The sequence below is a fragment of the Capsella rubella genome, unplaced genomic scaffold, assembly GCF_000375325.1.
Source record: "Capsella rubella cultivar Monte Gargano unplaced genomic scaffold, Caprub1_0 scaffold_5, whole genome shotgun sequence".
Lineage (NCBI taxonomy): Eukaryota > Viridiplantae > Streptophyta > Magnoliopsida > Brassicales > Brassicaceae > Capsella > Capsella rubella.
In genome coordinates, this window is record NW_006238919.1 from 7408890 (window position 1) to 7423739 (window position 14850).

The 14850-nt window shown below is 36.1% G+C and overlaps 4 protein-coding genes and 1 long non-coding RNA gene across 5 annotated transcripts; 4 read left to right on the forward strand and 1 right to left on the reverse strand.

Annotated features, from left to right (window-relative positions):
- The first annotated feature begins 692 nt into the window (after nucleotides 1-692).
- LOC111830749 lies at nucleotides 693-1457 on the forward strand. Its single transcript, XR_002834077.1, has 3 exons — nucleotides 693-860; nucleotides 945-1033; nucleotides 1363-1457. It is a non-coding gene; the product is annotated as an uncharacterized LOC111830749 (long non-coding RNA).
- Nucleotides 1363-4257, reverse strand: LOC17884994 (beta-glucosidase BoGH3B). Its single transcript, XM_006290703.2, is given in 10 exon segments — nucleotides 1363-1875; nucleotides 1971-2172; nucleotides 2251-2433; nucleotides 2506-2610; nucleotides 2706-2949; nucleotides 3046-3191; nucleotides 3275-3365; nucleotides 3721-3925; nucleotides 4070-4211; nucleotides 4213-4257. Coding segments are annotated over 10 exon segments (1833 nt in total). The 5' UTR covers nucleotides 4243-4257; the 3' UTR covers nucleotides 1363-1390.
- A 601-nt stretch (nucleotides 4258-4858) lies between these two features.
- On the forward strand, nucleotides 4859-6277 carry LOC111830643 (putative F-box protein At3g47020). Its single transcript, XM_023783149.1, is given in 7 exon segments — nucleotides 4859-4954; nucleotides 5214-5346; nucleotides 5440-5653; nucleotides 5655-5725; nucleotides 5728-5785; nucleotides 5879-5936; nucleotides 5939-6277. Coding segments are annotated over 7 exon segments (969 nt in total).
- Nucleotides 6278-8072: 1795 nt separating this feature from the next.
- LOC111830644 (F-box protein At3g47030-like) lies at nucleotides 8073-9212 on the forward strand. The gene has a single exon (XM_023783150.1). The coding sequence runs from the start codon at nucleotides 8073-8075 to the stop codon at nucleotides 9210-9212; it is 1140 nt and encodes a 379-aa protein (XP_023638918.1).
- A 3413-nt stretch (nucleotides 9213-12625) lies between these two features.
- Nucleotides 12626-14002, forward strand: LOC111830555 (F-box protein At3g47030-like). Its single transcript, XM_023782967.1, has one exon. It carries the CDS (start codon nucleotides 12644-12646, stop codon nucleotides 13871-13873), a length of 1230 nt encoding a protein of 409 aa, XP_023638735.1. The 5' UTR covers nucleotides 12626-12643; the 3' UTR covers nucleotides 13874-14002.
- Nucleotides 14003-14850: the final 848 nt, after the last annotated feature.

Consider the following 14850-nt stretch of genomic DNA (forward strand, 5'->3'; position numbering starts at 1 on the left):
ATGGTTTTAATAAGTAGAAAAAAAATTACCCATTTGAGGCACTGAACTAAACGTGTGGGTTTGTTACAAATTGGTTGAAATAGACTCAACATTCTTGTTTCATGTCAAATATTGAAAAAATGAGTTAAAAAATCCAAGAACTACTGAAAAATCCACTAATTAACTATAGTCTATATCTTACATACATTTTTAATTATACACTAGGTAATAACCCGCGGTACACCGCGGGTCGAGGGTTGGTTATATTTTTTTAATTTGTATCTGATTTTCAACGGTAGTTTTTGTAATGGTTTGTATTTGTTGATCTTATGGGTTTGTTATGTAGTATGCAGTGTAATTGTTTTATAAAATTAAAAGTGAAAATTTGATATGTTTTTATCTTCTTAATTCATGTTATGTGTGTTTATTTGAGATTTTGCACAACTCCTTTCTTTCTAGCTTTATTAACGCTTTGTATAAATTATAAATCTTAGTAGATACTTCAGTACACCCAATAGATCAAGTTTGTAGAATTTTTAAATATTGATTTGGTGCATGTGAAACATTGGTACTATATTATCAAAAATGGCCCCTTATTAACAATTTAACATGCTTATATTTCGGCTCTTTTTATCTGGGTATGTAAAGCCCAAAACGTCATGGTTAGATAGAAAACATTCAACTATTAAGCAGGCCCATTTAGACTCGTTTTTGGTTACACACAAACGGCCATTCACAATTGCATACGAATGTCCTCTCGACTACCTATCTTCTTCTTCATTTTGCCTTTTCTTCTGTCATTGAACGTGTTCTCTTTTCTTCCAAATCTCCTAATAAAAGAAACAAACTTCGTCTTCTATGATCGTAATTGTCATGAATTGGTAAGCAGTTGTGAAATACCGCATTCATTTGGTTATATTTGTATGGAAGTTTCTGAATTATTGGGGTTCCCTTCGTCTGCGCAGATCTACGAAATGAAGAGCCGAGCGCCTGGTCCTCAATACGATCTGGCGATTATTTCCGACAATGGAGGTATAAATACTTCGGATACCAGGTAGATCAACTTTTCCGCCTAATTCACACGATTTCGGTTTTTAAACAACTACAACAAATTAGATATACTAACTGAGTTAGACCTGACGATTACATTAAATAATGGACAATGATAATGTAACAAACCCCAAAAGAATTTGGATTTCGATCTATATTCACTTCAAAACTTATCCAATTATAGGCCTTCCTAGTTATTGTACAAACGAAAGGGTTTAATTTTAATTGAAGAAGTTTATGGTAAATTCAAATAGCTTAGGTTATTCGTAGGGGTTTAACGGATGCGGTTGTTCCTTTTTAATTATACATTTTTATTACCCGATCCTCAATCAGACAGGTGAAGTTAAACCGGTTACAGATTCTATCCCGAGTTGCAAGTGAGACCAAAACCAAGAGGAAACAATGGGTCATACGAATTGGCATCAGCGTTTAGAGGCAACTGATCAACGCGTTTGAACCAGCTCACTGGTAACTTCCCATTGAAGTCATAATCTCCAAATATGACATCAGCAATACCTTGCCCTTCAGTTCCAGGGAACCAAGCAGCGACCAAAGCATCAGTCTTTTCAAGAACCGTTGGCTCCAAAACCATAGGCCTTCCTGAGAACAGAATCACTAGACTCGGTATTTTCTCTGCAACTGCGGTTATAATGTCGTTACCGTTGAAAGGTATCGTGAGTTCCGAGTTATCGCCTTTCATTTCTGCATATGGAGGTTCCCCCACTGCAACAATGGCGTAGGAGAAGCTTTCACTCGAGGCTAAGGTTTCTTCTGTTGGCGTTTCCTCGTAGATCACTTCGGTTTTGTCTCCAACTGCTTCTTTTATGGCATCTAAAAGTGTTGTACCTACATTTCAAAATAAAAACATAAGTATTCAAAATCGACTTATTCACTATAATTTAGTGGCGTCTGCAACTGGAATTCGAATTCAGTTTAACTACCAATTGTGATTCTGCCGCTTTGACCGGATTTAATCTTTGTCCATCCTCCACACTGATTTCCAATATCATTTGCGTGCATTCCGACCACTAGGATCCTCTTGGCATTGCGGTCTAATGGCAGAAATGGTGTATTGGCATTTGTTCCATTCTTCAGCAAAACTAAAGACTTTCTAACCGCTTCACGTGCCACTTCTCTATGTTCCTGCAGTTGTTGTAGTAAATAGAGTCAATCATGCTCTTATGCATCTTACAATAGTGGCGGAAACTATAGAGACCTCACCTTGCAGCCAACAGTTCCCAACAAAGATCGGTCCGCGAGAGGATGTTCAAAGAGACCAGCAACAAACTTCACTCTGAGTATTCTTTCAACAGCATCATTCACCCGAGCCATTGGTATTTCCCCTGACTCCACCAGATCTGTCATGTCCTGTATGAACTGTTCGTACTTGAAAGGTACCATCACCTGCAATAACAATGATTAACAATCTTCACCTCCTAACAAATCATTCAAGACATGGAAAATCATTTTCATTACCATGTCGATTCCAGCATTAATCCCAAGTTTGACGCAGTTACGATGGTTTGAACCTTGTGGCTCGCTAATTGTCTCCAAACCATCCCAGTCGGAAACTAGAAAACCCTGATGACAAAAAAAATAAAATAATAAGTAAATCAAAACGAGCTTAATGCACACACCTCTAAGCTTATGTAGATATTTTTCCATAGTCTATCAACCTTGAAACCAAGTTTCTGTTTGAGAACTTCTGTTAAGAGAAAATAGTCGGAGTGGAGTCTACTTCCATTCCAACTGGAAAAAGAGGCCATAACGGTAGAGACTCCCTGAGCAATACAGTTCAGATAGGGAGCAACATGTATTTTCTCCAATTCTTCATATGACGCAATGGTGTTCCCCTCGCTTAAGCCCTTATCGGTACCACCATCTCCAACAAAGTGTTTTGCACACGCGACCACATTGTTTCTACTCACCAAATGAACAAATTCATGAGAAATTGACAACAACTCTATTAATCTATTATAGTCTAGTGCACTATATATGGTTATGTAGTATATATACCTTCCTGCTACAAAAGGGTAACCGTTGGGGTGTTCTTCAGGTGCCTCGCCTTGTAGGCCAGAAATAAGCGAGCTCATCTCACATACAATATTAGCAGCTTCGCCATAACTCTCATAGCATCTTCCCCACCTTGGATCTCCCAAAACCTGTGAGTAAACAACATTTCATTCAATAGTACTCCACCAATCATTTTTCATATATCTTAACAATCTACTTAAAAGGGACTTACGGCCACGCAGGGAGCATACGTCCAGTGAACGCCACTAGCCCTTACTTCAACTGCTGTTGCAGCACCTATACGTCTGACCAAATCTGCGTCTCTACCGAATTACCACACAAAACTAGGAGTGTTACACCAACGAAAACCAAACAAGGTAGATGAAAAGATCTTTGACACAATCAGATTCTAATCATAGCCAAATCCAATGCAACTAATACTAATATATGATCAAAAGCTAATTGAAGCAAAATCATCAGAAACTCCTACTAAAAATCAAATTTTTGTGGAAACTGAATACAAAATAAATCCAAATTTGCTTGAAACTTAACAAAAAGATTCAAACTTTTTTCCAAATTCAAAAGCTTTAAAATGTCTAAACCTCCATTACATACAAATCTCTCTCACTCTCTGTCTCACTTCCCTCTTTCGCAGAAATTAAAGTTTTATGCTCAAACCTTGTGGCTCCGAGACCAATGTTGTGGGGGAAGACGGTGGCGCCGTAGACGTTGTTGTTGCCGTGAACGGCGTCAGTTCCATAGATGATCGGAATCCCCAAACGCGACGCTAACGCTAAACGCTGAAAACCGTCAATCATATCCGCCCAATCCGACGACTTAGCGTCCTCGAACGGCCAACTTCCGGCGCCGCTCTGTACACTGCCTGTAAACCAAAAAAGTTTTCATTTTTACGTTTCGAGAGAAAGTATCAAATTTTTAGTTCGTTGACCAAAACAAAGAAAAATGTTCAGTGGTTTAGTCTAGTCGTCACTAGTGAGTGTGTAAGTGTGTTATATATTAGTAGTACCGATGAAAGAATCTTTAATGACTTGAGGAGAAGCAACGCTGCGTTCGATCTGAGTCATCTGACCGATCTTCTCCGGCAAAGTCATGCGAGTGAGAAGGTCCTTCACACGCGCCTCCACTGGCGCGTCTCTGTTCTTGTAAACCCCATGAAGACTCATCATCAGTCTTTGCCATTTCTCTTCTTTATCAACTAGTCTAATTAAAACCATTCCGCTTCTCGTTACTCGTTAGTCTTTTATCTAGCCAAGCCGGAGAAGGACACGTCACACTCTTGTTTCCCCACTACACTCGAATGCTTATTTAATTGGTTAATCTCGTACAATAATTGAGAAATTGGTGATATGATTGTATATTACTAGTAGTTTTGAAGGTGTTCATACATAAAAGACATTATAAATATATTCATTTGTGTAGTTATCCATATTATGATTTTTGTGGATGGTTGTTTTTATTATTGATCGATGAGAGAATTAATAGTGCAAAATACTGAATTCTTTATTTATAGATCCAAAAGTTTTGTTACAACACTCATTAAACTTAGACCAAACGGGACATTAGATCATAACTACATAACTTGGACCATCTCGAACTTTTAATCATCATGTCGTTAGGCTCATGCACATAGACCATAACTTGGACCATCGACTGAAAAATAGACTTCACATAGACGTTGTATATGTCCAAAATATTTTTCAGTCGTTTTACGTTGTTAAAAGAAAAACAAAATCTAATCTCTGGGTCCAAACTTTTTTTTTTTGTTTAACTCTTAATTTATTATTTATTGCAAATTATGAGAATTGTTATCGATTCTACTACCGACAATTATATCCGACCCTATTATACTCACCACAGATTATACCATTTGACGACACCTCCCTCTCCATGCGTAGAATCACGGCGAACGGATCTAATTGTGCATTGTTATAGATAAAAGCTTTATACAATCCTTCGTCGACCACTGGAAAGGGAGCTTCCACAAGGTCCAAACTCTTTAAAATATTTTAATTTATTTATTAATTATTAAGTTTTTATAAAATCTCTTTAAAATCCTGACGTAAGAAAATATAAGAGAGTGAAAAAAGATCTCTTAAAAAATCCAGAAAATAAGAAGTCGTTGTCAAAGTTGAGGATTCTAGGGTTTATAGCGACGCCATGCGGCAGAAGCAAGTAACCCGCCCAAGCTATGGTCTTCCCTACTACGTCATCGAAATTTCACGGAACTGTTTTTGAAATTATCTTCAGCTCAGCCGCGTATGTTATTCACCTTACTACACAACGGTAAACTGATCTTCTACTCCGCACCTCAGCATGTACATCCAGAGCATGCACATGTACCTTTGGTTCCCTGTTATCATATGTCGTTCGCCAAAGGTATGGATTCTCCATATGGCTATGAGATTCGTGCCCCTGTACGTGGGTTTCTTTGTAGCAAAACTAGAATTCCTATGATCTATAACCCTAGAACAGGAGAGTACGTACCTTTACCCATAGTGAGAAAAAAGAAGGTTGAAATAATAACCTATATTGGGTATGACCATATCGACAAACTATTCAAGGTATTGTGTTTTCCCAATGTGTTTGTGGCATGAGGATTTTGCATGTCGAGTTTCAACCTTAGGAATGGGAAAAGTATCGTGGAGAATGATCGAATGTTCGATACCCATGGACCTTTACGTAATGAGATATGCATCAACGGAGTTTTGTACTATTTAGCTGAGTGCATTGGAAATACAAATCCAACACGATGTTATATGGTAGTTTGCTTTGATTTTAGGTCTGAAAAATTCAACTTCTTAGCTGTGGAAGAAAGGTTTTGGTGTTCAACTCTGATAAATTGCAAAGGTAAATTGGGCGTACTATGACCACTGCGCCCTTTACTGGTGTAAGTGACCTTACAAAAAGTCTTGAGTTGTGGGTTCTAGAAGATGCGAATGAACTGAAATGGTCCAAGATTGTCTACACATTGCCATATCAGTGGAAGTGTCTAGCTCGGTATAAATGTCTATACATTGTCGGGATGACTAGCGGAGGTGAAATTGTGTTCTCGACATCTTATCTAGACGATCCTTTCTACATCTTCTACTACAATGTAGTGATGAACACTATTAATGTAGTTGAAATCCAGTTTGGGAATGTAGCTGAGAAGGCTAAAAACTCAAGGATTTATACATTTATAGACTATATAGAGAATGTAGAGCGTATTTATTAGGACTTTATAATTTACAAACATATATAGTTGTGTAGTAGTTTGGCTTTTAAGTTTTAGTTCTTTAATACATCCTTAATGATGCGTCTATATATCTTGTTCAGTTATTATATGACTATTTAATTTTATGTTTTGCTTTGACAAACTTCATCATCACTTTACAAAGCACTGTGTGTCTATATGAGTATGAAAACGAATTTTAAAAAAATTGTACAACATAATTTTCTTGTCGAACAAAGAAAGCAATACTAATGGACTTGTTATAGGATTTCATTGGAGTTTACATGATGATGTTCTAAAATAAAACAGATTAACAACATTAGAACTATACAGCATCTCTTTGATATCTTTCGAGTGAGTTAAATTTTCTTGTTTTACATATTATTTACTAAAGTGTATGTATTCAGTTACTAACTACCAATTCTAGTGAATTAAAACTTTATAAGAAAGATCTAACATTTGACTACATGTTAGTCAAGTTTTGATTACACACAATGTCAAGTTTAGATATTGAAAGTTAAAGAGTTTAGAAGACAACTGTTTTTGGTAGATTAATTCAAGAATTTAATATTCAACTGTTTGAACTTAAAAAAAGCAAGACAATGTCTCCATCTATTAGACCTGTGTTCCTCCTTATATATAGAAGATCTTAAAACTCTATTTGTAAACATGCCCTAAATAAAATACAATTCATGTTTTATTATTCTAGGGTGTGTTAGAGCCGCCTGATAAAAAAAAAAGGCATAAGCAAGTAGTCTCCCGCCCAAACAAGTAGCAAATTCGAGTGGTATTCATGAATACACAGAAAGTTTTGAGATGTTGGGTTCTAGAGGATGCTGATGAGGTCAAATGGTCGAAGACTGTACATATCAACTGTTTTGGAATTTGTAAACCATGTAGAGAATAATGTCGAGCTTATGGATTAAGACGTTATAACATAGATTTGGATCCTTAGCATTTGCATCCATCTTGTTTCGTGAAGTAATCATTGTTGTGTTGTTATTGTTTGAATGTTCTTTATATGTATCAATGTATGTTTGTTGTAAGCTACGTTTTAGCTATTTGAAAACTTAAAAAGCAAGAAAATACGACAAAGTAAAAGGAACAAAAAAAACAACAACTATAAATATTTAGTGCTAGCTAGTATAAATTATAATTTGTTTGACTAAAGAAAAGTCATTATATAAATGTGTTTTCTATACAAGAAAACAAGTGATATTAAAGAGAAGATCTAGCAAATAACTCACAAGTATATACCTCAGAAATTATTGAGAAAAAATAAATCCCTCGTAAATCAATCTTCCTAATATTATATTTGTTGTAGAACACTCGCAAGGACATAAACAATCTCAAATGCATCGTAAATTGGTATATACATTGTTATTGTGTCCATAGCAATTTTAGGTGATATAAAAGAAAAAAAAATCAAAAATGACGTGAAAAAGGAAAACTTTTTAAATGATTTTTTTATTTTTATTTTAGTCAAAGTAAAATATCTTCATTATAGAAAACATATGGAAACATATAATTTAAAAAAGAACTATATTGTAACATATATAATGTGCATTTGAAAGAAACTTTTTTGAGATTTTCTTTCTTTTACGGTAGATTCATGAACTATTAGATTTGGATGAACTTGAAGATTATCAAGATCCATTTGATTAGACCTGTGATCTTTTACTCCTCCATATAAATACAAAGTGTTAAGAATCACTCTCTCAACATCTACATCAAATTGAAAATCATGTTTGGGATTTTAGGGTTTCACGCCTCCTTGGGAAAAAAACCGAAGCAAGTGATGGTCCCTAACCCAAACAAGTCACCGATGATAGAAAAATCAGAGGAGATCCCAGTTGATGTCTTGATTGACATTTTCTCAAGGTTGCCACTAGAAGCCGTTGCAAGGTGCCGCTGCGTGTCGAAGCTGTGGTCCTCCGTGCTGCGTCATCAAGACTTCACCCAATTGTACCTGAAAGAGTCATATGTCCGGCCGCGTATCTTATTCACCTTCTTGTACATGGATAGGCGGTTCTTTTACTCCATACCGCAAGATATAGATCCAGAGCACAACTACGCCTTTCCTATAACTCCTTTTTTCCACATGCGTTTCCCAACCGGTTACGGTTCTCCCTATGATGTGAGTCCCTCTATACTTGGTTTTATCTGTACCGAATCTAGGAAGCCGACGATATGTAACCCGAGTACAGGGGAGTTCATATCTTTACCGATAGCCACAGCCAAGAAGCATCAGACGAGAACGTGTTTTGGGTATGATCCTATTGGTAAGATCTTCAAGGTATTGTGTGTGTCGGGTGATTTTGTCTGTAGAGTTGCAACATTAGGAACGGGAAAAGTGAGGTGGAGAAGAGTCGAATGTTCAAGCCCCCATCAACCTTTAGCAACGACTGAGATATGGATCGGTGGCATAATCTACTATTTAACTAACTCCATGGACGATGTAAGTCCAACAGGCTTTACGATAGTATGCTTTAATGTTAGATCGGAGAGTTACACATTTCTTGGTGTTGATGAGTTTCCGACTCAGTATTCAGCTCTCATAAACTACCATGGTAAGCTGGGCATATTGTTTCATTATTGGGATATTAAAAATTTTAAATTTGGTTTTGAGCTGTGGGTTCTAGAGGATGCGGATGAAGCCAAATGGTCCAAGACTGTCCACATATTGCCATATCATTGGAAGCATCTAGTTGCCCGATGTATCCCAATCATTGTCGGGATGACTAGTGCTGGTGAAATTGTGTTGTTGGAACGTTATCTAGAGAAGCCTTTCTACATGTACTACTTCGATATAGTGAAGAGTAATGTCTTACGAGTGGAAATCGACCTCGGAACTGTAGTTTTGCCGAAGAATTTTTACGACTCACCAAGAATTGATGCATTGATAAACCATGTCGAGAATGTAGAGCTTATGGATTAGATTGGCTTCGAAGCACTTTCATCCATCTTTTGTTTCTTAACAATTGTGGTGTTCTTATTGTTTGAATGTTCTTTTATATATGTAGCATGTATGGATTAAGATCCTTCTGTCTTAAGTTTATTGTTGCATCCATATTGTATCAATTTTTTTTTTCTATAACTTGTAAGCTATGTTTGAGCCTTTTGCTGTTAGGTTATATATATAACTAAACATTGAATTTGATCCATATATAGTCTGATGAAACGTTCGATCTAGCCAGCTTCTCTGTAATAAAAGAAGGCAACAACATGTTAACTAGCTAGTGATGATTTTGTTTTGTTTTGTGGAGTTACATAAGAGGCACATGAAACTATTATGAGTTATTAAATCAACTGTCGAACAATTAAAGCTTCCTCTATAGATGTCACAAATCAAGCTATACCAGTAAATCCATTCCATATAAAAAATAAAAAAATCTTCCAAGTTTTTTTCATTTATTTTTGCAGAGAGAAAACAATGCAAATAGAATTTGGACAAGATAGTTTCTTGTCGAACCAGATGACAGATGACAGATGCATCACTCCATGTATTTGCTGACATTTCTGTGGACTAGAAATTTTACAAACGCCACATCATATCAAGTAGATCTTAGATGTCACATATTCCATCAGACCAGTGAAGTCAAACTGGTTTTGAGTTCTACTTACCTGAATTGTTCTTCAGACCGAAACCAAAAGGAAGCAATGGGTCGTTCGGATTGGTATTAGCAGTTTATGGCAGTTGGTCAACTTCCCCTCCATGAAGCCAAGCAGAGCCTCAGTCTTTTCAAGAACAAGCAAAGGAAGGCCTTCCTCAGGATCTTCATCCAGATTCCAGATCGTACCCTTGTACCTTTGGTTCCCTGTTATCATATATCTTTCGCCAAAGATATGAGTTCTCCATATGGCTATGAGATTTGTGTCCCTGTACGTCGGTTTCTTTAGTAGCAAGACTAGCAAGCCTAACATCTAAAACCCTAGGCTTACATGAAAACCTATTTTGGGTATCAAGTTCGGCCCAAACCATTTTCCATACCTAAAACAAAAATATTTTAAGTCCATTAACAAACAATATTTTAAGAAAAAAATAGCATAGACAATCAGGTCACTCTGGGGACGTTTACATGCAAGTTCGCCACTGTGCCACAAGCTAACTTTGAAAGTGATGTCCTTAACATTTACACTATATAATTTGATGCATAAAGCACCAGATTGTCACGAGCCGGACCTGTTGGGCATGATCATATTCATATCGACACACTATTTTCAGGTATTATCTTAGCTAAAGGAGTTTCATGTGTCCGAAGATTTTGCCTGTCGAGTTTCAACCTTAGAATTGGGAGAAGTATCCTGGGGAATTATCGAATGTTCGATATCCCACAGACCTTTACGTATTGAGATGTGTATCAACGGAGTTTTGTACTATTTAGCTGAGATTGGAAATACAAATCCATGATACGATGTTCAATGGTAGTTTGTTTTTATTTTAGGTCTAAAAAGTTCAAGTTCTTAGTTGTGGAACATAAGTTTTGGTGTTCACATTACCATGTGTCACCGGGATGACCATTAATGAACGTGAATTTGTGTTATCGGTATGCTATCTTGACGATCCTTTCTACATTCTCTACTACAATATAATGTAGTGATGACTACAGTGAACGTTACGTACGTAGTTGAAATCTAGTTTGGGAATGTAGCTAAGAAAAAAAAAAACAAGGAATTATGCATTAATTATGTATAGACTCTATATACAGATTATGGATCGTAGAGTACTTTATAACATAGTTGTGTAGTAGTTTGGCTTTTAAGTTTTGGTCATTAATAAATCGTATTAATTGGCTTCAGATATATTTCGAGTGAATTAAATTTTCTTGTTTACATATTATAAATAAAATGTACGTATTCAGTTACTAACTACCAATTCTAGTGAATTAAAACTTTATAAGATAGATCTGACATTTGACTACATGTTAGTTAAGTTTTGATTACACACAATGTCAAGTTAGATATTAAAAGTTAAAGAGTTTAGAAGACTACTGTTTTTGGTAGATTAATTCAAGAACTTAAAAAAGCAAGACAATGTCTCCAAGACCTGTGTTCCTCCTTAGCATTTGCATCCATCTTGTTTCGTGAAGTAATTAATCATTGTTGTGTTGTTATTTGTTTGAATGTTCTTTATATGTATCAATGTATGTTTGTTGTAAGCTACGTTTTAGCTATTTGAAAACTCAAAAAGCAAGCAAACACGACAAAGTAAAAGGAACAAAACAAACAACAACTATAAATATTTAGTGCTAGCTAGTATAATTATAATTTCTTTGACTAAAGAAAAGTCATTATATAAATGTGTTTCCGATACAAGAAAAGAAGTTGTATCTTAAAGAGAAGATCTAGCAAATATCTTACAAGTATACCAAGAGATTATTGAGAAAAATAAATCCCTCGTAAATCAATCTTCCTAAAGTTATATTTTTTGTAGAACCCTCGCTAGGACATAAACAGTATCAGATATGCATTAAATTGGTATATATACATTGTTATAGTGTTCATAGCAATTTTAGGTGATATCAAATAAAAAAATGACGTGAAAAAGGAAAACTTTTTAAATGATTTTTCTTTTTATTTTAGTCAAAGTAAAATATCTTTATCATAGAATAATATGGAAACATATATTTTTAAAAATAACTATATGGAAACAAATATAAATATACAACAGCATATGTGGTTGCATCTAACAAAAAAAAAAAAGGGTCATCACAGCCAAATGCTGTATGACCGTTTCGTTTAGATAGACGACAGCGGTCTAAGATTTTCTCAAGTCTAAAATGGAAAACATGTGATTTGATTGTCTGGTCATGTTCTGGTTGACCGCTTACGTGCATGTACTTGTGACTTGTGCCAAGATCTTCATCTCCTCTTTACGTTATAGTTCTCTACTTTGATATTTGCAACTTCCCCACACATAACTGACTAAAACACTATATAAAAAGACATTGTAGGAGTCAAAAGAAACACACAAAAAAAAAAAAGACAAAACAAAATCTTTGACAACTAAATGCAAGAAAACACAAATAAAGTATCAATTTTTAAAAATTAAAATTTAGTCCAAAAAGCCAAAGTGGTTTTAATAAAAACAAATAGACTAATTGGAGTATGTTTTTTTAGCAGAAGCGTGTTTTTGGTGTCAAGTAAATCCAATTAGGTTGAGCTGTCACTTTTACAGTTTATCTTGCATTTTTGGAAAAGAAGCTTTAATTTTTTTTTGGGTAGATTCATGAATTAATATACGTTTGGATGAACTTGAAAAATATCAAGACAACAATATCTCCGTTTGATTAGACCTGTGGTCCTCCTTTATAAATACAAAAATGTTAGAAGTCACTCTCTCCACATCTCAAAATCAAATTGAAAATCATGTTTGGGTTCTTAGGGTTTAACGCTTCCATGGGTAAGAGGCAAAAGCAAGAAATGGTTTCTAGCTCCGGTAAGAGGCAAAAGCAAGAAATGGTTTCTAGCTCCGGAAAGTCCCCGACAAAAAACTCAAAGGAGATCCCAGTTGATGTCTTGATTGACATTTTCTCAAGGTTACCACTGGAAGCCGTTGCGAGGAGCCGCTGCGTATCAAAGCTGTGGTCCTCCGTGCTGCGTCATCAAGATTTCACCCAACTCTACCTGAAAGATTCGTCCGTTAAGCCGCGGATCTTATTCACCTTCTTGGACATGGGAAGGCGGTTCTTTTACTCCATGCCGCAAGATATAGATCCAGACCGCGACTACTCCATTCCAGTATCACCATATTACCAGATGCACTTCCCTACTGGTTTGGGTTCTCCCTATGGTGTAAGTCCCTCTATACTTGGTTTTATCTGTACCCAATCCAGGAAGCCAATGATATGCAACCCGAGTACGGGAGAGTTCATATCTTTACCCATAGCAACGGCCAAGAAGCATCAGACGAGAACGTGTTTTGGGTATGATCCTATTGGCAAGATTTTCAAGGTATTGTGCGTGTCGGATGATTATGTCTGTCGAGTTGCAACATTAGGAAAGGAAAAAGTGAGTTGGAGAAGAGTCGAATGTTCAAACCCCCATCAACCTTTAGCAACGACTGAGATATGCATTGGTGGCATAATCTACTATTTAACTAAGTGCATGGAAAATGTAAGTCCTACAGGCTATACGATAGTATGCTTTAATGTTAGATCGGAGAGTTACACATTTCTTGGTGTTGACGGGTTCCGAATTTACCGTTCAGCTCTCATAAACTACCATGGTAAGCTGGGCATATTGTTTCAATATCGGGATGTGAAAAATAATAATTTTGGTTTTGAGCTGTGGGTTCTAGAGGATGCGGATGAAGCCAAATGGTCGAAGACTGTCCACATATTGCCATATCATTGGCAGCATCTAGTTGCCGAAGGGAACCCAAACATTGTCGGGATGACTATTGCTGGTGAAATTGTGTTGTCGGATACCTTTCTATTGAAGCCTTTCTACATGTACTACTTCGATACAGTGAAGAGTGATGTGTTACGAATGGAAATCGACTTCGGAACTGTAGCTATGAAGAAGAAGAAGCCTTACTACTCGCGAATGATTTTTCCATTGATAAACCATGTTGAGAATGTAGAGCTTATGGATTAGCTTGGCTTCTAAGCATTTTTCATCCTTCTGTTTCTTAACAATTGTGGTGTTCTTATTGTTTGAATGTTCTTCTATATGTATGGATTAAGACTTCATAATATATATAGCTTGCCTTCTGTTTTAAGTTTATTCTTGCATCCATCTTGTATCATTTTTTTTTTTTTTTTTTGGAACTTGTAAGCTATGTTTGAGCTTTTGCTGTTAGGTTATATATAATTAAACACTGAATTTGATCCATAGTCTGATGAAACGTTCGAGCTAGCAAGCTTATCTGTAATAAGAAAGCAACAACATGTTAATTAATGATGATTTAGTTTTGTTTTGTGGAGTTACATAAGAGGCACATGAGACTATTATGAGTTATATAAATCAACTGTCGAACAAAGCTTCCTCTATAGATTTCACAAATCAAGCTACCAGTAAACCCATCCCACAAATCAAGTTCTCATTTATTGCAAAGAAAAAACAATGCAAATAGAATTTGTACAATAGTTTCCTGTCGAACCAGAAAACAAGATAATGACAGAAGCATCACTCCATGTATTTGCTGACATTGCTGTGGCCTAGAAAATTTACAAACGCCGGATCATAACAATTAATAGATCATAGATGTCACAGTTTCACATATTCCATCAGACCAGTGAAGTCAAACCGGTTTTGAGTTCTTACCTGAATTGTTCTTCAGACCAGAAACCAAAAGGAAGCAGTGGGTCGTTCGGCTTGGTATCAGCAGTTAATGGCAATTGGAATTGGTCAACTTCCCCTCAAATTCATAATCTCCACAGGAAGCCAAGAAGAGCCTCAGTCTTTTCAAGAACAAAGTAACCATAGGCCTTTCTCAGGATCTACATCCAGATTGTGCCCTTGTACCTTTGGTTCCCTGTTATCATATGTCGTTTGCCAAAGATATGAGTTGTCCATATGGGTATGTATGACTTTATGAGATTCGTGCCTCTGTACGTGGGTTTCTTAGTAGC

Coding starts and splice junctions, on each gene's coding strand:
- LOC111830644 (XM_023783150.1), top strand. CDS start 8,073: ATGGTCCCTAACCCAAACAAGTCACCGATGATAGAAAAATCAGAGGAG.
- LOC111830555 (XM_023782967.1), top strand. CDS start 12,644: ATGTTTGGGTTCTTAGGGTTTAACGCTTCCATGGGTAAGAGGCAAAAG.